Here is a 25,395-nt window from a genome sequence, read left to right on the forward strand (position 1 = left end):
GCCTGGACAGTAGTAAGGAGCAGTTCAACTATAGGCTGAGCAAGTGCAGAATGGTGGTAGAATGTGCGTTGGACGTTTAAAAGCTTACTGGCCCTGTTTGCTGACTAGGCTGTTTGCGATTAGAAGAGCACAGCAAGGCGCGCTGCACATCATAGAGGCTTTGAAAACCAGTTTAATGACTGACCAGGCTTTCGTGTGACAGTTGTGTGTGCTTCTCCTTGATGCAAACCCACCCCCTTTGTTGATTTTAGTTCCCTGTAAGCTATGTCGTCAGTCACCCCTCCCTCCATGAGAGCAATGTGAGACAATCATTTCATGCCTTTTTTCCATGAAGACACCATGCCATGGCAAGCATGCAGCCTGCTCAGCTCAGCCGCCGCTGTTGTGCCTGGGTGCTGCTGGCAGCAGACAGTGCAGTAGGACTGCAAACTGTTGTCATAGAACAACTGCTTCTGCTGCCATTCTGCTCGCCTGCTCTGGCAGCAGACAGTGCAATAGGGCTGCAAACCATTGTCATTGAACAATTGCTTCTGCTACCACTCTGCTCTCCTACAGACTCCATACTACGGCAAGCATGGAGCCCACTCAGATCACTGCGGCAGTCATGAGTGCTGTAAACACCATGTGCATTATATGCAGCACCAGAAACTTCAAAAGCAGGCGAGGAGGCGACGGCAGCATGGTGACGAGAGTGATGAGGACATGGACACAGACTTCTTCAAAGCACAGGCCCTGGCAATTTGGACATCATGGTGGTAATGGGGCAGGTTCATGCCATGGAACGCTGATTCTGGGCCCAGGAAACAAGCACAGACTGGTGGGACCGCATAGTGTTGCAGGTCTGGGATGATTCCCAGTGGCTGCAAAACTTTCACATGCGTAAGGGCACTTTCATGGACCTTTGTGACTTGCTTTCCCCTGCCCTGAAGCGCAAGAATACCAAGATGAGAGCAGCCCTCACAGTTCACAGTTCACGAGTAGCGACAGCCCTCTAGAAGCTTGCAACACCAGACAGGTCAGTCGGAAAATCAATTTGGAGCGAGCAAAACTACTATGGGGGCTGCTGTGATCCAAGCAGCCAACATGATAGCTGACCTTGCTGCTATCAAGGGTAGTGACTCTGGGAAATGTGCAGGTCATAGTGGATGGCTTTGCTGCAATGAGATTCCCTAACTGTGGTGGGCTGATAGATGGAACGCATATCCCTATCTTGGGACCGGAGCACCAAGGCAGCCAGTACATAAACCAAAAGGGGTACTTTTCAATGGTGGTGCAAGCACTGATGGATCACAAGGGATATTTCTCCAACATCAATATGGGATGGCCAGGAAAGGAACATGACACTTGCATCTTTAGGAACTCTGGTCTGTGTGAATGGCTGCAGCAAGGGACTTACCTTCCAGACCAGAAAATAACCATTGGGGATGTTGAAATGCCTATAGTTATCCTTGGGGACCCAGCCTACCTAGTAGCACAGCTAGCGGGGTGCAAGGGAAGCAGCTGCTTCCCCTCAGCACATTTTTTAAAAAGCGCCACCTTAGGCGGGGTTACCATGGCGCCAGGGCGGGGCCCATGCTCTGCTCTGAAGCTTGGCCTGCCTGGTTTCCCCTAGCGTACTGCATACCCTGCCCCAGCCGATCAGCTGTGTCTCCCAGGGGGAGGGAGACAGCTGATCCCGCGACAGGGAGGGGAGGGGAAGAACAGAGCTCCAGCAAGCTGGGCTCCTGCAGGCAGGCTTTGCCGGCTTCCCCATAAACCTTGCCCCCTCCCTGCCTCGCCAATTAGCTGTCTCCCAGCAGGAGGGAGACAGACAGCTAATCAGTGAGGGAAGGGCTCCTGGGGAAGAGGAGAGGCTGGGGCCTTGGGGAAGAAGGGGGTCAGTCAGGGCATGCCCTATAGGGGGCAGGGGCACCTACCCACAAGTCTACTGTTTATGGGGCCCATGGGGGCCCACGAGCCATCAGCATTTCGGTGGGGGAGGGGGCAGTAAGGTAGCTAGCTAGAGGAGTGCGAGTGCAAGTGCTTGCTGTTTAGCTGGTTTTTGGCCACCAGCCAATCAGCGAGGGGAACTGCTCCTGACCAGCTGAGAGACCCCACCTCCTTCTCCTACCTGCTTCTTGTGGCACTGTGGCAGGTGTGCTTTCTCTGGCTCTGCAGCAGCAGCTCCTAACCTCTCACCCAACTAAAGGCAGCCAGTAGCAGCAGCTGCCTAGTGTATTTCAAAGGGGGTCTTTCTTGTGGTGAGGGTGGCTTGTGGGGGGATTGGAAACCCTCCAGGTGGCTGGGAGAGCCAGCACCTGGCTGCTGGTGGTATGGTCATCTGCATGGTGGGGGGCAGGGGGCTCAGCCAGAGGCATCTCCAAAAACATCCCCTGCATCCGGGCAGCTGGACCAGGGTGGGAGGCAGTGGGGGGGGGGGAGCACATCTCCTGGTCTCCTGTGCAGTGTGGTGTCCCTGCTTGCCCTCCCTGCCTAGGCAGAGATGCCTGCTTCTCAGGTACAATGGCTATGTAGTGTGCTTGGTTCCCCCTCCCTGGCATCTGGGTGGCTGCCTCTTAGGGGGTGAGAGGTGGAAGGGAAGAGGCAGTGAGGAAGAGATAGGAGTGAGGCAGGGTAGGAGAGGAAAACTGAGACTATCAGGGGAAATCTTCATAGCAGTACAATCTCTGCCTTGGGGGTGTGGATGGATTTGTCTCCCAAGGGAAGGCTGGAATGAACTATCTGCTGTTGTAGTATGTGTTTAGTTTCATCCATGTGCTCTGGCAAACACAAGTCCAGGCACCATGTTGGGCGGCAGGGAGAGGTAGCCTGATTTTCCCTCTCCTATCAGTGGAAACCTGATTTGTCTCCTAAGGGAAGGGCTTGTGATCATGTTGGGAGGAGGGGGAGGCATTGCTGAGTCCCAGGGTTGAGTAATTCTCTGGTGATGGTGGTCATTAAGTTACTAATTGTCATTCACTTGCTGCATCTTCAGAGAACTATCCACGATGACTCCAAGATCTTTTTCCTGACTCGTTGTAGCTAAATTAGCCCCCATCATATTGTACGTATAGTTGTGGTTATTTTTTCCAATGTGCATTACTTTACATTTATCCACATTAAATTTCATTTGCCATTTTGTTGCCCAATCACTTAGTTTTGTGAGATCTTTTTGAAGTTCTTCACAGTCTGCTTTGGTTTTAACTATCTTGAGCAGTTTAGTATCATCTGCAAACTTTGCCACCTCACTGTTTAACCCTTTCTCCAGATCATTTATGAATAAGTTGAATAGGATTGGTCCTAGGACTGATCCTTGGGGAACACCACTAGTTACCGCTCTCCATTCTGAAAATTTACCATTTATTCCTACCCTTTTTTCTGTCTTTTAACCAGTTCTCAATCCATGAAAGGATCTTCTCTCTTATCCTATGACAACTTAATTTATGCAAGAGCCTTTGGTGAGGGACCTTGTCAAAGGCTTTCTGGAAATCTAAGTACACTGTGTCCACTGGATCCCCCTTGTCCACATGTTTGTTGTCCTCTTCAAAGAATTCTAATAGATTAGTAAGACATGATTTCCCTTTGCAGAAACCATGTTGACGTGGATAGTTCTCTGAAGCTATTTCTGCAGTGTGCAGTGGCAGTCAAAAAAGCAAACAGGATTTAGGAATAATTTTAAAAGGGATAGAGAATAAAACAGAGAATATCTTATTGCCTTTATATAAAGCCATGGTATGCCCACATCTTGAATACTGCGTATAGATGTAGTGTCCTCATCTCAAAAAAGTTATACTGGCATTAGAAAAGGTTCAGAGAAGGGCAACTAAAATGATTAGGGGGTTGGAACGGGTGCCATATGAGGAGAGATTAAAGAGGCTAGGACTTTTCAGCTTGGAAAAGAGAAGACTAAGGGGGGATATGATAGAGGTATATAAAATGAGTGGTGTGGAGAAAGTGAATAAGGAAAAGTTATTTACTTGTTCCCATAATATAAGAACTAGGGGCCACTAAATGAAATTAATGGGCAGCAGGTTTAAAACAAATAAAAGGAAGTTCTTCTTCACACAGCACACAGTCAACCTGTGGAACTCCTTGCCTGAGAAGGTTGTGAAGGCTATGACTATAACAGAGTTTGAAGGAGAACTAGATAAATTCATGGCGGTTAAGTCCATTAATGGCTATTAGCCAGGATGGGTAAAGAATGGTGTCCCTAGCCTCTGTCGGTCAGAGGGTGGAGATGGATGGCAGGAGAGAGAACACTTGATCATTACCTGTTAGGTTCACTCCCTCTGGGGCACCTGGCATTGGCCACTGTTGGCAGACAGCATACTGGGCTGGATGGACCTTTGGTCTGACCCAGTATGGCCATTCTCATGTCCTCAGAGTTGAAGGCTGTTATCAAATCCCTCTTTACTCTTCTCTTCTGTAGACTAAATAACCCCAGTTCCTTCAGCTTCTCCGCTTAAGTCATGTGCCCCAGCCCCCTAATTATTTTCATTGCCCTCTGCTGAACTCTCTCCAATTTGTTCACATCCCTTCTGTAGAGGAGGGACCAAAACTGAACATAATACTCCCGGTGTGGCCTCACCAGTGCCGAATAGAGGGGAATAATCACTTCTCTCAATCTGCTGGCAGTGCTCCTAGTAATACAGCCCAATACGCTGTTGGCCTTCTTGGCAACAAGGGCACACTGCTGACTCATATCCAGCTTCTTGTCCATTGTAATCCCCACGTCCTTTTCTGCAGAACTTCTGCTTAGCCAGTTGCTCCTCAGCCTGTAGTGGTGAATGGGATTCTTCCTTCCTAAGTGTAGGACTCTTCACTTGTCCAACAAAACTACTTGAAATTAAAACCAGCTGTTAAAACTGCCGAAACAACTGGGTTAGTTTGTTCCAAAGATGTGGGTGGCAGACAGGTGGAACTCGGACTTTCCCTTCCTCACCCCAACAGAAAAGTGACAGGTTTCAGAGTGGTAGCCATGTTAGTCTGTAAGAGCAAAACCAATGATGAGTCCTTGTGGCACCTTAGAGACTAAAAAAATTATTTGGGTATAAGCTTTTGTGGGTTAAAACCCATGCATCTAAAGAAGTGGGTTTTAGCCCATGAAAGCTTATATCCAAATAAATTAGGTAATCTCTAATATGCCCCAAGGACTCCTTGTTGTTCCAACAGAAAAGTAGTTGCCATTAAAAAAAAGAAAACCTCAACTAGCTAATGTATCTTGAAAAATTGTAAAAGTCTAAATGGCTTTGCTTGAACAGTGTTCAATGCCATAGGTGTGTAGGTTTGCCCTTGCAAGAATGCAAAGGGAAGCCACTGGGAGGATACTGGCAGCCTTCCTCAAGGGAAAAAAAAACCTGTTTTTCTAGAAACTAGTCACTGCTGTTAAAATTAAACACCACGTGTTCCAAATAAAATGCTTTGGCATGTCGCCTAGGTATTGTGCTGGGATTTGATTTGCCCACTTCCGGCTTCTCTTTCTGTGTTGAGTAATGATCACACATCGGCTTGAATAATTTTGGAGTAAATTTAGGCAACTGACAGATAACTGGCAGGATCTCTAATGGCAAGAGAAAATTCTGAAAGCTTATTGGAGGACTGAACAATAGTTTCCTGAGTCTTTTGCTCCAGCAGGCATTTGTGACATACTCTTGGTCTCAGGGGATTATTCTCTACGTATCCAGTGAAAATTATTTTAAATTACCTTTGTTCATAATTACATCCAGAAAAAGCAGAGGCGATAACAGGTAATACATACATTGTATTTTAACTATTGACAGTTTTATCTTTATTGTAACATGCACTTAGCAAAGCATTAATTATAAGGAGTAGCGCTATTTTGTGTTTTCGATACACCAGATTAATTCAAGAAAAAAAATGCTAAATGTTATCTGCTTTCTGTTGTATAGAATGGGGGGAGGGAGGAAACAACAACACACTGCAATAAATAGTTTGAAATTAGGAGTATGGTAAATATATCTTGAACATTCTGTACTGCTGCTGAAATGTCTATAAAGTTTGAGAGAATAATTTATTCTCTTTCATGTTTTGTTTCGGAAGTACTCTAAATCCTGAGTATGATTACATTACAGTTGCCCAACACAAATTTCTGTGATGGGAAAACAGTCTTGGAGCCAGATTCTGGCCCCTGCTCCAGAAGCATAAAAAAGCCCCCCACCCCTGGAGGGGATTCTCCAAGTGTAGGGCCAGTAAAAGAGCCAGTGTACGTAGCCCTGTGTTGCCCTTCTGCGCTGCCCTCAGAGAATATCTGGGAAGGAGCAGGAAAAGAGTGGCCATTTTACTTTGCAGTTGCACACTAGCAACTCTTGGCCATAGACAGCTACTGGGAGGTTGCTGTAAATTAGAGCAGTCCCTGTGAACTTGGTACAGATAGATATCTCGTAACTTGGCGTTTCCATGTTCAAGTTTAACATTTCCTATCCTCCCAAAGCAAATCCTTAAGAACAACCTTAAACATTTTGTTTTTAAAAAATCGTGGTATTCCCTGGGTTTTTAATACAGCACATGTAAGAAGCTAGGGGGAGAGAATTCAGGGGTGCAGTGGTAGGTGTGGTCTTCATTACCTGTAATCCTAACTCTAACACAATGGTGCCTGCATTCCTGGTGTGGAAAAGCCTGTCAAGTGCCACATCTCATTATCTGGGCCAACTGTGGCTTCTAAAGCATTGGAGGCTCTCCCAAAGCCATGGTGCTTCAACAGTGGCAGTCAAGCCCCAGTGTTGGAGCTCATAGTTCTCCTCTCCAGGAATTTTGGCCACTACTCCTTCTGATTGAACTGAGGTCTGCAGCATAGACTTCCTCTGCAGTTTCCTCTCTAGTTTTCTAACCATAGAGCACAGAGAGAAGCCAAAAGAAGGCTAAAAGTGGATATAAGTGCTCTCACTACATTCATTAAGGGGTAAATATCAGGAGGGTGAAGAGCTATTTAAGCTAAAGGACAATGTTGGCACAAGAACAAATGGAAATAAACTGGCCATGAACAAATTTAGGGGGGAAATTAGTAGATGGTTTCTAACCATCAGAGGGGAGAAGTTCTGGAACACACTCCCAACAGGAGCTGTCAGAGTAAATAACTTAATTATTTTTTAAAAGTGAGCTGGACAAATATATGACTGCAATTGTATGATGGGATTGCTTGTGAGATGGGGCAGGGATCAACACCTCTAGGGCTCACTTTCAGTTTATTATGTTCCTAAAACCTCATTTTCAGGGTTTCAGCTGAATACTGTCAGGTGTCAGGAAGGGATTTCCTCCCCAAAATTTGTCATATTTGAAGAAAGTAGCTGATTATTAAGCAAAGTGAATTGTATCTGTTCCTCAGATTAAGTAGTCTTAACTATATTGCAATTTTGAAAGGTAACTAACAGCTGTGTGTTAGCTAGAGGGATCTGAAAAAAGGGGAAAGATTCAGAAAAATGTGTAAAGGTCCCATTTAAAATTAATTTAAACTCCTGAATTAACAGATTTAGTTGAAAGTCTTCAGAAAATTCAATCTTAATTAACAGATTATGTTCTCTAAATTTGGAGAAGAGGCATCATATGAGGTTGAATGCCTGTTTTAAATGGAAAAACTGAATGTACCCTTAATTATAGAGGTAAAACAGGGCCTCTTTAATACATCAGAAACAGGTGTCAGAGCAGGGGGCCATGGCTCAGTATAGCTGGGTTCTATTCCCAGTCTTGCCACATGCCTTGGGTGCATCACATTCTCTATCCCTCACTTTTCTTTCTCTCTCTAAGTTAGAAATAATACTGTGCTCATGAAGGGGATTAATTAGTATTTAAGTGCTTTGAGATCCTCTACTACAAAGTGCTATCAAAGTGCAAGAAATATACATTTTAAAGTATATATGCTCAGATGTTCTAATTTTGTAATGAACTGAGTAATCTATGAATCACTGAAATATATGTAATGAGAACTAAGACATGAACATCTAAGATCCTTAGATAAAAAGGCAGAGGACTACATTACTTCTGACAAGAAATATGTGGACAAACTTCCTAAATTTGTGCTTAATTCCTACAAGTTGTACAATCAGTATTAGTTAATCTATAATATGAATGAGAACAGTAAACCAAGTACTTAGCAGTTTTACTTCTCTTCTGAACATGTGCCTTCCTGCAGCATTGACACCCACTAGAAACACATTTTCCTTGCATTGTGCAATGCATTGATTTTTCCATTGAAGAATCTCATCCAAACCCCCCTGCCAGAACCAGAAAGACATCATCCCTTCACGTCCAATTTTCCTAGTCTGCATAATTAATATTATTTTGCACCTCTAGGCCACCTTCCATCCAAGAATCTTTATATGCTATAAACATTAATGCATTGAGCCCTGCACCACCATTTTTTATTATCATTTAACATTTATATAGCAGTAGTGCCTGAGACCTCTGCCTGGTTGACCTCATTGAGCTTGTCAGCCCCTGCCCCAAAAGAGTGTACAGTTTAAAAAGAGCTAACTGCCTGAGCTCTCTGAGATAGTTAAATATTACAGAGATGTGAAGTGACTTGTGAAAGATAATGCAGCAAGCCAGTTTTTAAGGTGGAAATAGAGTTTGTGTCCTTAACTTCTGGTACAGAGTCTTAAAGGTGAAGTTGCAAAGGAAACAAGACATAGTGGTCTTTACTTCTCTTTCATTATAGGGAAAGAAGAAATAATTTTGAGTGTCATGCCATGCCTTGGCTGTTTTTCCTAGAGAACTCCTTGGAGAACTGTAGAGGGAGATATTTCACCCCTCAGTTAGATTCAGTACCACTGCTCCCTCAACAGACTCATAGAGAGAGACAAGCCCTTTGTTAAACAGCTTTTAACACACAAACACACACACACAGAATTTTGAATAATCTGACTAAACATTTCCCTCTCCTGTCAGGGAGGAGAAACTTAAATTAGAAAGTGCAGGGTTGGGGAGGCTTGCTAGAAACCAAGATGGTTAACTTGAAATGACTCCTCACAATATTTTGTTTAGATCTTCCCCCTCTACTACAGAAAGTGCTTCTGCAACTTAGAAAATTGCTTACAAGCAAAAAAACTCTGGAGAAATGGGATTCTTTCCTGAAGCCAGACCCTAAGCAGCCCATCTTTCAATGCCTGCTGTTGGCCTAAATACTTGGTGGAGATGAGAAGCTGTAACACAGCGACCTTTGGCGGGACACTACTGAGAGTATCAATTCAGGACAAATTGCTTAGAGCAGGGCAGTCACAGTCCAAGGCTAGGGGTCATCAAACCAGCCAAACAGAGAGGACTTCAGTTTTCCCCACTGGCTAACCAAAAGTCATACAAGCAATTCCCTCAGACGCTCCGGTTTCCCAATATCACCACCAGCACCACTCATGGGGATGAATGGTTATGAAAACCAATACTCCAGTAAAATTTAAAAAAAAAAAAGGTTCTCCTGATCCCAAAGGACCAAGCCCCAGACCCAGGTCAATATACAAGCCAGATCTTGCCCACAAATCATGCTGTTGCCAATCCTTTAGAATTTAAAATCTAAAGGTTTATTCATAAAAAGAAAGAAACATAGATGAGAGTTAAAATTGGTTAAATGGAATTAATTACATACAGTAATGGCAAAGTTCTTGTTTCAGGCTTGTAGCAGTGATGGAATGAACTGCTGGCTTAAGTTAAGTCTCTGGAGTACATCCACAGCTTGGATGGGTCATTCAGTCCATTGTTCAGAGCTTCAGTTTGTAGCAAAGTTCCTCCAGAAATAAGAAGCAGGATTGAAGACAAAATGGAGAAGATGCAGTTACCTTTTATAGTCTCTTGCCATGTGGCCTGTACTTCGTTTGTTTCAAACACAAGCTGCCCAGCACCTGGTTTGGAAACCCTAGAGTTCTCTCCATAGGCATGTCCCTGCATGCCTTGCTGAGTCATAAGATGTATCTGCCTTCTCTCAATGGGTCAGTTGTATAGCTGATGGTTCTTAATGGGCCATCAAGCAGGCTAGGCAGTGCTGATGCCAACCTGTCTGGGGGTGTCACCCAGAAGCATAACACAAGTTTGAAATACAGACATACGTACATATCTATAACCCATAATACAAAGGCAATACAAACAAGATTATCATATTTGATAAATTATAACATTTTTGCAGATATCTTACATGTCATATCTGACTGATTACTTCATAGGCGTTATCCCAGGAGCCAACATTTGAAATCCAGATATAGAGCCAGTACTTATAACTTTAAATACAAAAATGGTAAATGCATATAGATAGCATAATCAAAACTAGCAAATCATAACCTTTTCATAGACACCTTACTGGACCTCCTTTGTACAAGATTTGGTGCAACTATAGGACCTTGGCTGCAACAATAATCTATGAGGTCACAGTTCATGTCAATAACATCACAGAAGCCCTTCTCAATAAGTAACTCTTCACAAGCATTGACATGCACTCTCTCCTACTTGATCTGGCTTAAATCCAGGTGTCAGATGATATTGATGTATTTTCTGTAGCAAATTTCTTGCTGAAAAAGTCTATTAAATAATATGAAAACGGAAGCCTCATCAACTGTTGCAGACTCAGGGCCATATTCACAAAGGGATTTAGGTGTGGTGATGCTGAGCATCACAATGCTTAACTTTCAGGTGCCTTCAAAATCACTGGAATCCACAAACCCTGTCTTAGGCACTGTGAAAAATGAGCAGGGTAGTTACCTTTTATGGACACCCAGCCAGTCAGTAGCTATAGAATCCTCCTTAGCAGCTGTACCCTAATTGCCTTACCTGTAAAGGGTTAAGAGAAGCTGACCTTGAGCTGGCACCTGACCAGGGGAACCAATAGGGAGGCTGTACCCTTACAAATTGGAAAAACTGCTGGGGGGGGGGACGTGGTCTTTGTGTCTCTTGTTGGAGAGAGGGGAAGGCAGCAACAAGTTGTAATCTTTAAGCCAGGTATGGGAAATCATCAGCATCATATCTAGAAATTCTTCATTTGGAAAAGTTAAGACAGATGCAATTAGGAACCTTTTTGGTTGTTTTGGTTTGTGTATTCCTCTATGCTAACTCCAGGTGCTTTTGTTTTGCTTGTAACCTTTAAGCTGAACCCCAAGAAAGTTATTTTTGGTGTTTAATCCCTAAAGCCTGAATTTTCAGCTGTATTCTTTCTCGTTTAATAAAATTTACCTTTTTTAAAAAAAAATCCTTTGATTCCAAAGTCCTTGGACAAGGGGTTGGTCTATGGTCACATTACTAAGGCAACAGGTTGGTATTTTATTCTCAAGCCTCCCCAGGAAAAAGGGTGAAGAGGCTTGGGGGGATATTTTGGGGGGATAGGGATTCCAAGTGACCTTTCCTTGAATATTTGTGAAAATCACTTTATGGTGGCAGCAATATACGTCCAAAGCAGAAGACTGTGCCTTGGAAGAGTTTTAACCTAAGCCAGTAGAAGATAACCTTAGGGGATCTTCATGTGGGTCCCCGCATCCGTACCCCAGAGTTCACATTTGGGAGGGTATGCCCTGACATGGTGGCACAGTGGGAGGATCATTTTGAACTAGAAGCACAGACCTCGGGATTTTAAAAGGACACATTTTTCCTTTTGGCTGCTAGAAAGCCAAAGAGGTTTTTGTTTCTTTTCTTTGGTGCCTGAGGGGGAACGGCCATGCAAAGGGTTCAGCTTGCACAAGCAGAGAGTCCAACAAGCAGTTTATTTTTTTTTCTAATTCTTGTGGCAACAAGATAGCTGGGGTATATTAGGGCAAGAAACAGCCCAGTGCATGAAATTGCAATCGGGCACCGAAACCCTAGAGCAACTCATCTTCCCAAAGCATCATGCCCAGGAGGAGATAGACCCAGACATCCAATCCCATGGCAGAACTGCTGGGAGAGGCTGTGGGACCAGAAATTTCCTAGCAGGGATGGTCAACCTTCCCCAACCCGAGATCCAGGTGCCAAGATGGAAGGAGGCCCTTAACCCAGACCGAGCTCTAGCTGCGGAAGACAGGAAGTTCTTCCTGGAAATGAGGCACTTAGAAAATGAGGCGGAGGAGAAGCGCTTTGCAGTAGAGGAGAAGAGGGAGAAGATGTGCTTAGAAATGGAGCTGGAAAAGGCTAAGCTGAATCAGGCAAATGCCCCAAACCGCCCAGGTAGCCCTAACAACTCTACTCCAGGTACCGCTCCCAATTCCAAGAAGTATCCCACATACAAGATAGGCGATGATACAGATGCTGCCTTAGAAAATTTTGAAAGGGCCTGCCTTGGGTACAGCATCTCTACAGACCAGTATATGGTGGAGCTGAGGCCACAGCTCAGTGGACCCTTAGCAGAGGTGGCAGCTGAAGTGCCTGAAGAACACATGAATGAGTATGAACTTTTTAAACAAAAGGCCAGAATTAAGATGGGGCTAACCCACGACATGCCCATTGGTGGTTCAGAGCCCTCAAGTGAAAACCAGACGTAGCATTTCCCCAACATGCCTACTACATTGTGAAAAATTGTGAGGCCTGTATATCAGGAGCAAAGGTTAAGTGTCTGGAAGATCTCCTTTTCCTAATACAAATGGAACAGTTCTTAAAGAGTGTTCCTGAAGAAACAGAAAGATACATCTAGATAGGAAGCACAAAACGATAATTGAGGCAGGGGAAATTGGAGCCAAATGGGTGGAGGTGGTGGAGAAGAAGACAACTAGTAGCAGTTGGTGGGGATACCAGAAGGGGCAACCCGAGACAACACCCCGTCATATGGGTCAGCCCAAGGCCCCAGGTCACAAGGAGGAACCCTCCACGCACTCAGAGAAACCCCAGATGCCTCTTGTCCCACCACCCTACTTTCCAACAACCCACCTCGCCCCAACCCACAATCAGCTGGGCGATGCTTCAAATGTAATGAGCTGGGGCATGTAAAGGCCAACTGCCTCAAGAGCACAGTGCCTTGGAAGAGTTTTAGCCTAAGTGGTAGAAGATAAGCTTAGGGGGGTCTTTCATGCAGGTCCCCACATCTGTACCCCAGAGTTCAGATTTTGTGGGTATACCCTGACAGGCACCCAATACAGTGCAAGGGGAACGGACAGGTGCCTAAGAATGGGATCTATAAAAGCCAGCACACTAGACAGGAACTCACCTAAACTAGCCAATTGGAGATGTCAATGAGAGTTGTATGTCTTAAGCCAATCCCTCTCATGGAGTTAGGTGCCTAAGCCATTCTTGCCTGTTCCGCCTCTGTTTCTTGCATTGGTGATGCCCCTGCCACCTTTCTAACTCTTACCTCAGTGGTTAGAGCACTTATTCAGGATGAGGTTCAATTCTCTTCTCCGCCTAATGGAGAAAGAGGGTTTAAACACAGGTTTCCCACCCCTCAGGAGAGCGTTCTAACTCCCTGAGCTGTGGAATATTCTGATGTGGCACTGCTCAGTCTCTCCCCCTGAAGCTGTTCCACTTTGGAAACATAACCATTGGAGCAGGGGGACTGGACCCTGGGTCTCCCACCTCCCAGCTGGATGCCTTAGCCATCAGGATATGGACTCATTCTCTCTCTCTCGTGCCTTGCCCCCTCCCCCATGACTCTTTATTTATTTATCCAAAATGGAAGTTTCAACAGGAGAGATTGAGAGGGACCTACATCATAATACCCTGTACGTGGGTGATTACAGCATGCTCCTGATGGGTGGGAGACCCCTTGTGATATACCAATCCAGACTGTGTAGCTGTGTCATCCCTGCTCTGTAACTTGAGATGCCCTTTACAATGGTTTGCTGCTGTCGCCACCAACCTGGCCTGCTCATAAACAGCCTCCACCATGTGTGTGTGTGTGTGTGTGTGTGTGTGTGTGCTGCAGCCAGCCAGCCACACCTTGGCTCTTACCAGCCTTATTTATGCTGCAGGTGAGCCCAACACACCCCGTCTTAGATCTTCCCCCAGAAATGTATGCCCCATACTGCCCAGCCCTCTCTTGGACAGTACAAATATATTATGTCTGTTATTCTTTAAAGGGAATACTATGCCAGTTTATTATTTTAAATAGTTATCTGGCCACTTTAATTTTAACACACTGGATTAGATAAAACAAGTTTATTAACTACAAAGATATTGATTTTAACTGAGTACAAGTAACAAGGTGTAAAAGTCAGAAACAATTACAAGAAAAATAAAGGTAAAATGTTTACTGGTGACTTAAACTATATAGTTCCAGTCTACACTAGCAATGCTAAAGCACTGCCATGGCAGTGCTTTAATGTGGCTTGTGTAATCATGGCAGAGTGCTGGGAGAGCGCAGTCCCAGCGCTCTAAAAAACCCCACCTCCACGAGAGGCATAGCTATCAATGCTGGTGCACTGTCTATACGGGTGCTTTACAACACTGAAACTTGCTGTGCTCAGTGGGGTGTTTTTTCACACGCCTGAGCAAGAAAGTTGCAGTGCTGTAAAGTGCTAGTGTAGACAAGCCCTTAGATTCAAAGCAAAGTTTTCTCACCACATGCTTTCAGCAGTTTTACTGACCAAGCTATTTAGGTCAGGACCCCTCCCACAAAGTCCAACTGCTACTTCTTTTGTCTATTAAGGTGCAGAGAACATGTTGGGCAGGGAGAAAACGAGAGATCTTTTAGGTCATCTGCCCCTTCTTTTATAGTCTGTCCGCCCTTTGAGAAGCATTTCCAGCTGGAAGCAAGGTGACAGTAAGTCTGTGTGGAAGAGAACTCCATGTTGTTTCTTTGCTAAGATATAGATTTTTGCCCCATCCCCTTTCCTGCCAAAGAATAGCCATTTTGCTGGTAATGGTCCATCAGCCTTGTTTAGACCTGGCTGAGACCTCAGCTTGCCCTTTGTCTCTGAGGCACTGGCTTGGTCACTCCCTAAACTTATCAGGAAAACATACTTTTAGTCAGAGGTGAAAGTAAGCTGGTACGGGCCAGTACGGAGGACCAGTAAGAAAAGGTACAGTAGCATACCGTCAAGAAAATGGAGCATTCTCTCTCTCTCTCTGACTCCTTCTCCTGGCTCCAGCAATATTGAGGGTCCAGGGGCCCGGCTCCATGAATGTTTGGGGCTGGGTCTCCCCCCTGGCCCCACTTGCTGCCCCCCCCCACGCCTACCCTGAGTGTGCCCTGGCCCCCCCCTTTGCTGCCCCCATGCACCTCCCTGGATCTGGCCGGAGCAGAGCTTCTGTGTCTCTCCCCTGAAGCTCCATGCTGCCTGCCTCCATTAACTGCTGCCGCAGAGTCCTAGTACCCACCTCCACAACTGCCAGGGCAGGCTGCCCTTCCCCCTCAGACCCTTTCATTTTCCGGTGGGACCCTCCGCCAGTACAGCTGCCTGCCTCCCTCCCCCCCCCGCCTGCAGTCACTGCTCTTGCCCCATGCTGGGCAAGGGGAAGCCGCAGTGAGGCTACAGTGAGGGGCAGCAGCAGGGGAGGAGGCGCACATGTGATGGCAGCACCCCCCTCCCCCGCCATGGCACGCACCACAGGGGAGGTGAGGGGGATTCCTGGACCTGAAAGGGGCCCTAGGAGCATGTGCAGCGACAGTGGTGGGGGTGAGTGTGCTGCAGGGGGGGGAGAAGGGGGTCCGTACCCCTGAGCTCGCTGCTTCCAGCAGGGAAAGGGCTGGTGGGGAGTCCTCCTCTCTGGCTCCAGTCCCAGGGTAGCCTGCCTGCACCCCAAACTCATCCCCAGCCCTGCCTCACCCCAGAGCCCACACCCCCAGCCAGAAGCCTCATCCGCCCGCACCCCAACCCTCTGTCCTAGCCCTGAGCCAACACCCCAAACCCCTCATCTTCAGCCCCGGCCAGAGCCATCATCCCCATGCACCCTAACCCTCTGCCTCAGCCCTGAGTCCCCTGCCACACCTCAAACCCCTCATCCCCAGTCACATCCCAAATCCACCCACAGCCTCACCCCACAGCCCTCACTCCTGTACCTTCCACACCCCCTCCCATCCCTAAACTCCCTCCCAGAGCCTGCACCCTAGTTCCCTGCCCCAGACCAGGGCCTGCACCCCAGACCTCCTCCCCCATCCAAACTCCCTCCCAGAGTCTTGGGCAGGTGGGGTGGATTTTGAGAGGGGGCAGAGTTTGGGCAGGGGCAGATTCTGGGACGGAGGCAAGAGCTGGTGTGCCATACTGGGGTAGATCGGCTTCCTGTGCAACAATTTAAAGGACTGGAGCCCAGGGTCCTTTAAATTGCCACCAGAGCCCTGCTGCCAGAGCCCTGGAGTAGCGGCGGCGGGGCTCGGATGACGATTTAAAGGGCCCAGGGCTCCTGCCGCTGCTACTGCCCCAGCTCCTTTAAATCACCACTAGAGCCCCACTGCTGCACCCCCAGGGCTCTGGGGACAATTTAAAGGTCCTGGGACGGTAGAGGCAGTGGCAGCCTCGGGCCCCTTAAATAGCCCCCAGAGCCTGCTGGAGCCCTGGGGTAGTGGCGGTAGGGCTCTGGTGGCTATTGAAAGGGTTCGGGGCTCCCGCTGCCTCTACCACCCCGGGTCCTTTAAATAGCCACCAAAGCCCTGCCACCACTACCCCAGGGCTTCAAGCACTGTAACTGCCGTGAGTATAGAGATTGGCTGGGGGGGGGCAAAGTGATTTTGAGGCCACTGTTTATATGATTACGCTGATACCTAGCTGGGGCACCAGTGTGTCTTTGTCTCTGAAAAACTGGCTTGGGCTTGCCTTCTAACTTTGGCACGTTACAGCAATATTATGCAGTAGAATCATAACTTTACATTAACAATGTTGCCACACACATTTTACCAGGCCAGTAATGTTTAGCAGATTGTGAGTTTTCAAATGATACCTCACAAAGCATACTTTGTACAAAATTTATCACAGTCTTGTAAAAAGGGTGGTCATTAGGGGTACAGTCCATCACAGTAGCTATAGCTTGTCCAAGAAGGTGGGAAGTTAGACTGCTCAAGGCTTATCCCTGGAGCTTGTGAGCCACTGACTTCCAGAGAAGCATAGATGTCTGTGTTTTATGCATAGAGATGTGGTTGTTGATGTTGTTATGTCTGTCCTGGTAATAGCCGTGAAGATCAGGACTAAGTCCAGAAACACACAGGGACCCAGTGGAGGGCCTGGAGCACAGACTAACATGCTCCCAGTACCCTGTCTCATGGCAGGGACTGTCATATTCTGCATGAGCTGGAACCTTAGCATTGCATTCACTGTCATTCCCAGTGAGTTGCAATAATACAGTATGGAGGTGGCTAATCTATTGAGCCCTATGACATCCTCCTCCAGGCCGAGGCAAAGTCTACTAGCAAGCTCGAGGTACAAGGAGGTTTGTGTTTTTGTTGTTCTTTTCCCTGTGCAAGACAGATTCATTGTATGTGCATACATGTAATTGACTGTGCCTATTTTAGATACCTGTATGGTACCATAGTATCTGAGCCTGCATCGTTAATGTATTAATCTTCAAGGGGTAAGGAAGTACTGTCTTACAGACGAGGAACCACAGCACAGAGAGTAAGTCTAACTGCAATTAAAAACCTGCTTCTGGCCCGTACCAGCTGACTTGGCAACGGATAAGGGGCTGTTTAATTGTGGAATAGATGTTTGCACTCAGGCTGGAACCCAGGCTCAGGGATCTCAGGAGGGGGAAAGGTCCTAAAGCTTATGCTCCAATCTGAGCCCACGGTGTCATCTGCTGTGGCTCAGTACAAGAAGGAAATTTACTGCACCTGGAGAAAGAGGGCATATGGGATGGATATCAGATGCTAAGAGGAGAAAAACAGTGGGATGAAGGATTGGTAGGCACTCTTGAGGAAAGGTAGTTTTCCCTTCCCAGTTTTTAAGAGGAATACATTATATTGTAATTAGAAGCATTAGTTTTAAAAGGAGGTGATTGCCCAATATGTTAAAATGGCAGTTAGGCCCATAGATGCCTGGGGTGGGATTTGTAGATATAAGCCTTTGGATTTTAAAGGTAATATAATTAGCAGGTCCTTTGACAAGTCCCAATGTACAGTGTCCCATCTGAGAGCAAACTGAAACACTGATAATTACTATTGGCAGAAAGGGAAAACAGAATAAGTATTTTCTCTAACACAAAGCAGTTGACAAGATGTGCCACGGTCTGATCCTGGATTTCTTGTTCCCCTTCTCTTGCAGGTGTGTCTGTCTGAAGTTCTGGCAAAAATTCAACTGCATCTGCATTTAAATCCATCTGAAATGTTACTCTGTAAAGGAAAATCATACCATGTACCTGTTGCTTGCATTATTGCTTTCACTTCAGTGATGATGACTCTAGCTTATCTTTGGACACAGAGGCACTCTCTCCAACCAAAAATAACAACACAAGAAGGCAACCTCTGTAGGGGGGAAATTGCCAACAATACAATCACAGCCTTAAAAGATACTAGAACTTTTATCATTGCCCCGTACTTCGATGACAGAGAAAGCAAAATGACCCGTGTGATTGGGATTGTTCACCATAAAGAGGTGAAAGATCTTTTCTGTTGGTTCTGCTGCCAGCCTGATGGTGAAATATACATATCAAAGGCAGAAATATATGTTCATTCAGATAGATTTGGATTCCCTTATGCGGCAACAGACATGCTTTGTTTGGAACCTCAAAACTGTGATCCAAACTTTGTATCCATCAGTTGGGCCCATAAAGGAAATATCGACCAACTACCAAGGTTTGAAATAAAAAACCGCAAAGTTGAGACATTTCCCGTTGAATTCACAGTGTGTATCTCTACCATGTTTGGAAATTACAATAATGTCTTACAATTTATACAGAGTATGGAGATGTATAAAATTCTTGGGGTACAGAAAGTGATAATCTATAAAAATAGTTGCAGCCAATTGATGGAGAAAGTCTTGGAGTTTTATATTGCAGATGGAACTGTCGAAATAATTCCCTGGCCAATTACTTCATATCTCAAGGTGTCTCCTAGATGGAGATTTATGGAGGATGGAACACATATTGGCTACTACGGACAAATCACTGCTCTAAATGACTGTATTTACCGCAACATGTACAGGAGCAAGTTTGTGCTTCTTAATGATATTGATGAAATTATTTTGCCCATTAAACATTCACATTGGAAAATGATGATGAGCAGCCTTCAGGAGCAAAATCCAGGGGCTGGGATCTTCCTCTTTGAGAACCACATATTTCCAAAAACTGTATATGCGTCTACTGACATATTCAACATTACATCCTGGAATGCTGTGCCTGGAGTTAACATCCTGCAGCATATTCATAGAGAGCCTGACAGAAAACATGTAATTAATCCTAAAAAAATGATAGTTAATCCAAGGAAAGTGGTTCAGACTTCAGTCCACTCTGTCCTACATGCCTATGGGGACAGTGTGAATGTTCCCATTGACATTGCCCTAGTTTATCATTGCCGGGAAGCCCTTCAAGGAAAGCTTCCTAGAGAATCTCTGATTAGGGATACAACACTCTGGAAATATAACTCATCATTAATCATGAATGTTAACAAAGTGCTGCAGAAAACAGTGTTCTAACTACAGAGAATGAGACAGGAGGGAGGGGTAGTGTATGGATTACCAATATATATAGAGGATACTGGAAACAGCACTTGGGGGAGACCCAAGTTACAGATAATGTGCATATAAAAAGTCCCATGCAGACAAGACAACAATCAGTGAAGAAATCAGATGATGATGAATACATTTACCAGTGATTTAAAGCATGTGGGACCCTGTGATAATCTACAATGACATATGAAGCTGTGAAAAAGACTCAAATCACTTCAATTAATTCTCCACTGCAAGTAAACTAAGTGAAACATGAGAGCCTAGAGACAGTATCTGAGAAATGGGCAACATCTTCCCTACACTAACAGCTGTCTGAGCCGTTGTTCAGGGTGTCGGAAGTGATGATGCAAGTGATTAGAAAGGTTAGGTAAATCTTGATTTTTTTTTTCACATCCGTTGGCCAACAAACTTGCAAACAGTCTGAGGTTGGATACTATCGCAGTCAAAGAAGATTTGTGTGGCGCCTAAGGAGGCTCTAGCCATCCTTTGATTTGTAATTCCTTTAGGATCCCCTGACAACGGGGCAGGGCTAACTCCGGGAGAAGAAGGGTTTAAAAAGCCAACTTGTGAGTGACCAGAAGAGCTAGAGAACAGGAGTGGCAAGGAGTTTTGCTGGAAGTGTGAAAACCAGATATACCTAATAACCATTCTCTAAGCTTAGGCCAATAACCCCCACCCCACCTACCTGCCCACACAAAGAACAATCATACATACACAAAAAAAAAAACCCTGCAAAAATAAAAATAATGCAGGCAGAAGTCCAGCTACAAAGTGGGAGTGATCAAGTTTATTGCACTGAAGGCAGCATTATAATTACCTGCCCAGTGGGTGCTTTTGGTGCAAGCAGCTCATGGCCCTCAGACTGAGTATGGGCTCTGGAGACCAGAGTGGCTGAATTGGCAGAGCTAAGGGAGACATAGGTACATAGATGGTACTTTCTGGGGCACAGTAGAGCAGTCCCATGTCTGGTCTGACAGCCTCTTTGGTGTTAAGGAGGATGAAAGTCTTGGGAAAGGAGAACATCAAGATGGAGCAGACCATAGTTGAGACCTTCCTTCCAGATGATATCACGGTATCCTCCTGCACTGAGAATACCTCTCTGAGGGAAGTTATTAGAAAGAGACAGAAATAGTAACGAAGGATTTGATTATTAAAAATATAGATAGTTGGGTTTATGATGAATGAAAAAAACACATGGTGAACTGCTGAGTGTGCAGGTTGCAGATCTCACAGGACATCTAGGCAGTGTTATGTGCTGTGCAAGGGAGGAGCTGGGGGGGGTTGTAGTACCTACATGTACCAATGACCTAGGGCTTTGATCTCCACCAAGATCACTTTTTGAAATTAAGGGCAACCCAGGATCTATCCCATCCCTTCCCTGAGGCCCCGTCTCTTTCCCAAAGCCCTGCCCCATGCCATCTCTCACTTTCCCCCACCTTCACTCACTTTCACCAGGCTGGGGCAGAGGGTTGGGGTTTGGGAGATGGTGCGGGGTCTGAGTTGGGGGCTAAGAAGTTTGCAGTGTGGGAGGGGGCTCTGGGCTGAGCCTGGGGGTTGGGGTGCAGGAGGAGGTGATGAGTGCGAGCTCTGGAAGGGAGTTTAGATGAAGGAGGGGTCTCTGGGCTGGGGCAGAGTGTTGGGGTGCAGGAGTGGGTGCAGGGGTGTGGGATCTGGGAGGGAGTTTGGGTGCAGGAGGGGGTATGGGATGCTGGCTCCAGGAGGGGGCTCAGGGTTGGGGTGTGGGCTCCCAGTGACGGGCACTTATCTTGGGCAGTTCCCGATCGGCATTGCAGCGGGGCTAAGGCAGGCTCTTTAACTGCCCCAGCCCCACTCAGGCACATCGACACCCCCATCCACACGTCGGGCCTCGCCTCCTCCCCCCCCCCCCCAGCCAGTAGTGTACAACGTGGCCATGCCACTCTTGGAAGGGGCCAATGTGTCCCTGCGGCCCCTGAGGGGGGCACGTAGCTCCACTTGCTACCCCTCTCTGCAGGCACCGCCCCCCCACAGCTCCCATTGGCCACATCTCCCTGTTCTCAGCCAATGGAAGCTGCGGGGGTGGTGCTTGCAGGCAGGAGCAGTGTATGGAGACCCCTGCCCCCTGCCGCAGGGGCATGCTGGCCACTTCTGGGAGTGGCATGGGGCCACAGCAGGCAGGGAGCCTGCCTTAGCAACAGGAAGCACCACTGCAGCTGGAGATCGCGCTCGACTGGGAGAGTCTCCAGGATTGACCGGTCGATTGCAATCAATGGTTTGGTGACACTGACCTAGGAAAGGTAGGAGAGAAGTCCCTGAGGACTAATTTATGCTGCTAGCTAAGAAATTAAAGTTCAGAACCTCCATGGTAGCATTCTCTAAAAGCCAAGATGGTCAGGGATGCAACCTTATGCGCTGAGTGTCCCTAAGCCTCTGACTGGCAGAAGTTCGGCCTAGACAACGGGATGGATCACTCAGTTGTCCTGTTCTGTTCATTTCCTGTGAAGCATCTGCCACTGGCCCCTGTTGGAAGACAAGATACAGGGCTAGATGGACCATTGGTCTGACTTAGTGTGGCCATTCTCATGTTCTTAATGCATGGTGATCAAAAGACCTGAGCTACTAGGGAAAACATATGTTCCTTAAGGGTGGCTGCAAGAGCTAGATTTAGGTATCAGTCACCATGCAAAGCCAGGAGAGGGAACTCACACTGGAGCCTCAAACCATTAATGAAGAGTTTCAGAGGAACAAGGAGCAAACAATTGATCAGCAATGCTGTGGATTTTTTGTTTTTAAAGAAAATTTTATGGAGTGTGTGCAGCTGAGCACAACCTAATTAATGAAATTGAAAGGTGGGGCGGGGGGGTAGAAAGGATGGAACCTGTTCTGGCAACTACAAGGTTACTTATAGCAAAATATTGACTTTTACCTGTTTACTTTATATAAAAGTCTCTAAAGCATTAAGAGATGGATAGAATTAGAACTACAATAATTACTTGTTGACCACCATGCTGCTGAATTATCTTAAATAGCCCAGGTACAAAATATTAAAATGATCTAAATTAGTGTCATGTGCAAGTTCTGCTGAATAAAAGAATAACCAAAGTAGTGTGAAAAATGACTTGCAAATCTAGTAATTGTTTAAATTTCACTGTACATTCTATTTTAGTGCCAAACAATAGTATTTTATACAATTTTTTGTAATTCTGTATTGTAACAGTAATGAAAAAAACATTAATTTTGTTTGATTAAGCAAAAAAATGCAATAAAAAGGAGTGGGGTGGATGTTTGAGAGGGTGCTATTTCTTAACCTTAGGTGGTATTAAAAGGGCTGCCTTTTTCAGCTGCCCCTAGTTGCCTAAAAATGTTAATTGGTCTCAGCTGTGTGCAGGGGACCTCACAGACAGCTTTTGAGGAGCAATAGCTGGTACTCAGCAGTTATTTGAAAGGAAGGCTGTTTTGTTTCTAGGTGGAGAAGAGGCTGTTGAATGCGGAAGCTATGTTCAGTTTTCCATGATCTTTCATCTTATTATGAAGAAACAGTTATTAGCTGGTTTCTATTTTTTTGTAAATCTGGTAAGATCTGTTGTGTTGCTCCTTTGAGTTAACATGTACTACTGTCTTTAACTAGTTACTTGTTTATTAATGTGTTCATTCATGCTTTATTAATAGTGATAGTAGTGACATGTTTTGTATGCTGAGATACCAAAAGCCAAATCTGTTCCCCATGCAGAAGGGTCCTCCTTACTGAGGAAACCTCTGGAAACAGTGTTAGGTAGTGGTGACTCCCTGTTGTCTACCACTTAGGGAGGTAGACATATCTTTGATTTCTATAAATAACCTTAGAGTGCAGTCTGACAATCTGATCTGCCCAACCAAACCTTTACATCCACATTCAGTTCCTTATCAGTGAGCTTTTGTGGAGGTGCAGCAATCTATCATCGCAGAACAGACTGCAGGATTGGGGCATTAGAGAAGGGCTTTTACTCATACAGGGTTTCTACATAGCATTTAGGCTTTCATTCAGTCGGTCTTAATTTGACTCTTATATTACACTTTTGGGGTCCCACTATAAATGATTGAATTAACTTGATACTCTTTGTCATTTTGGTGGTTGATCTTTTCAAAATGAGTCTAAATCAGTATTTTACATATAGTCCATCAAAATAAACATTATAGCACAGATAAGCATTATAGTGAAGAGCAGTATGAACAAAACAATGTTACCATTATGTATTTCTGTGGGGGAGACTTAATCTTCGGCTCATAGTGCTACACCACTAATTAGACAAACCCTTGTAGGCCCAGATAGTGTATGGAGGGTGGGGAGGGCGCAGGGCAAGGGAAGGATAGAAGGTGGTACAATAATAAGCAACTCCCTTGTGTTTTGGTGGTGTTTGAACACTGCCTAAAGTGAATGGTAGCAAGTTATCAATAGCGGTAATGTGCTTCTTGAATAGTCATACATAGGCCTCTATCAAGCAAGCAGGGTATCCCTTTAGTTTGACTTGGGTTAGCTCTGATGGCTTAGCTGTTCTGTAAAGCACTAGCTGATTATATTGAGGCATCTCACTAACACCCTTTCTATTTGTCTAAGTGAGTCAAGTATCTGGCATTGTGGCTGTGCTAGTGCATAAAGAATCTATAGTTAGTTGCTCAACTAAATTCAAGACAACCATTGAATAGGTACACTGCATAAAGTTAAGAGATTAGTCCTACACTTATACTGGCCTTAATACTCACTTTAATGTAATTCTTTTGTAGTGGTGCTTTTTTCACTGTCCCATTCTAGTTGAGTGCTTTCTACTTGGTGGGAAAAAGGTAGGATACACTACAGGCCCATTTTGTCTTCCAAAATGTCATCTGACACCAGGACTAAATTCACCCATATTTTGTTTCATCTTATTAGCTGTGGTGATTAGCTGACCATGTGCTTGTCACAGTCATGTGAAGTGTCCCAAAAAGAGTGAACATTGTAGTAAGATGAGGTCCTGAAATATAAACTCTTGTCAGAGGTGTAGTCTGAGGCCTGAACCAAAGTACTTCCAGGCATTGCTAAGCAAAAGCTGGCCTGTGAGTCAGAGGCAGGCCTCATTCACAGAAGTGGCAAGAAGAGGAACTTGTGCCAAGATGACATCAGGACACTCCACAGACATAACAAGGAACAGGGAGGTGCATCTTAAAGACAGGACAGCGGGATGGATAGATATGTTTGTCTGGAACAACATGATCAAAGGGGAGACAGCACCCTAATGAGCCAAGGGACTGTACCTCAATATGTCAGGAGGGATGAGTAATCTGTCCTGTAACTGTATAAAAGTAGGTCTTGGAGTGCGTATCTCTGTTCAGCCTAGGGGGCAGTGGAAAGTCCCGCCTCTGACTGAGCTGTGTCCATTGCCAGAGGGCACATATTCATAGTATGTCCTGTAGTCTATAGGAAACTATTACTGTGCTTCGTTTTGACAATAAACCTGGCTTGCGTTCCTTCGTACCTTACTAGAGTCTGTGGTCTTTGGGGGTTCTCTTGGGATTTCCTGTGTCAGCTATTTGCGCAGAGTTGGGGCAGCACACAGAGGGAACACACACGCAGCCAACTGTTATCGAACAAGAGCGGAGCACCACACTGGTAGTTAATGACAGGAAACATCACTCCTCACTACAGCTGCAATCAAGTTTTGTGTGTTAACCAGTCTCAACAAAAACAAGTTACCATTATAAAGAGGTGAATGAGTTAGGACCCTGGTTTTAAACACTTGGGATCAATTCTCTTTTTTTGTGTGACTTCTCAAGTTAATTAACTCCAGATCCTCAAAGATATGTAGGTACGTAACCCTGATTGAAATCTATGTGAGTGAGGTGTTTAAACATCTTTGAGGCTCTGGTCCTCAGTTCCCCATCTGCAAAAAAGGAATTATTATACTGGCCTACCCAATGGATGATGTGAGGATATGTACATTGA

At 45.5% G+C, this 25,395-nt stretch overlaps 1 protein-coding gene across 1 annotated transcript; it reads left to right on the plus strand.

The window, feature by feature from the left end:
* Positions 1–5,478: 5,478 nt before the first annotated feature.
* LOC127035888 (beta-1,4-galactosyltransferase galt-1-like) lies at positions 5,479–25,103 on the plus strand. The gene is made up of 2 exons (XM_050926070.1): positions 5,479–5,726; positions 18,060–25,103. The coding sequence occupies exon 2, from the start codon at positions 18,120–18,122 to the stop codon at positions 19,425–19,427; it is 1,308 nt and encodes a 435-aa protein (XP_050782027.1). The 5' UTR covers positions 5,479–5,726; positions 18,060–18,119; the 3' UTR covers positions 19,428–25,103.
* Positions 25,104–25,395: the final 292 nt, after the last annotated feature.

The sequence above is a fragment of the Gopherus flavomarginatus genome, chromosome 17 (assembly GCF_025201925.1).
Source record: "Gopherus flavomarginatus isolate rGopFla2 chromosome 17, rGopFla2.mat.asm, whole genome shotgun sequence".
Taxonomy (NCBI): Eukaryota; Metazoa; Chordata; order Testudines; family Testudinidae; genus Gopherus; species Gopherus flavomarginatus.

What these genes read in the sequence shown, in the direction of transcription:
- LOC127035888 (XM_050926070.1), top strand. Translation starts at nt 18,120, where the DNA reads ATGTTACTCTGTAAAGGAAAATCATACCATGTACCTGTTGCTTGCATT.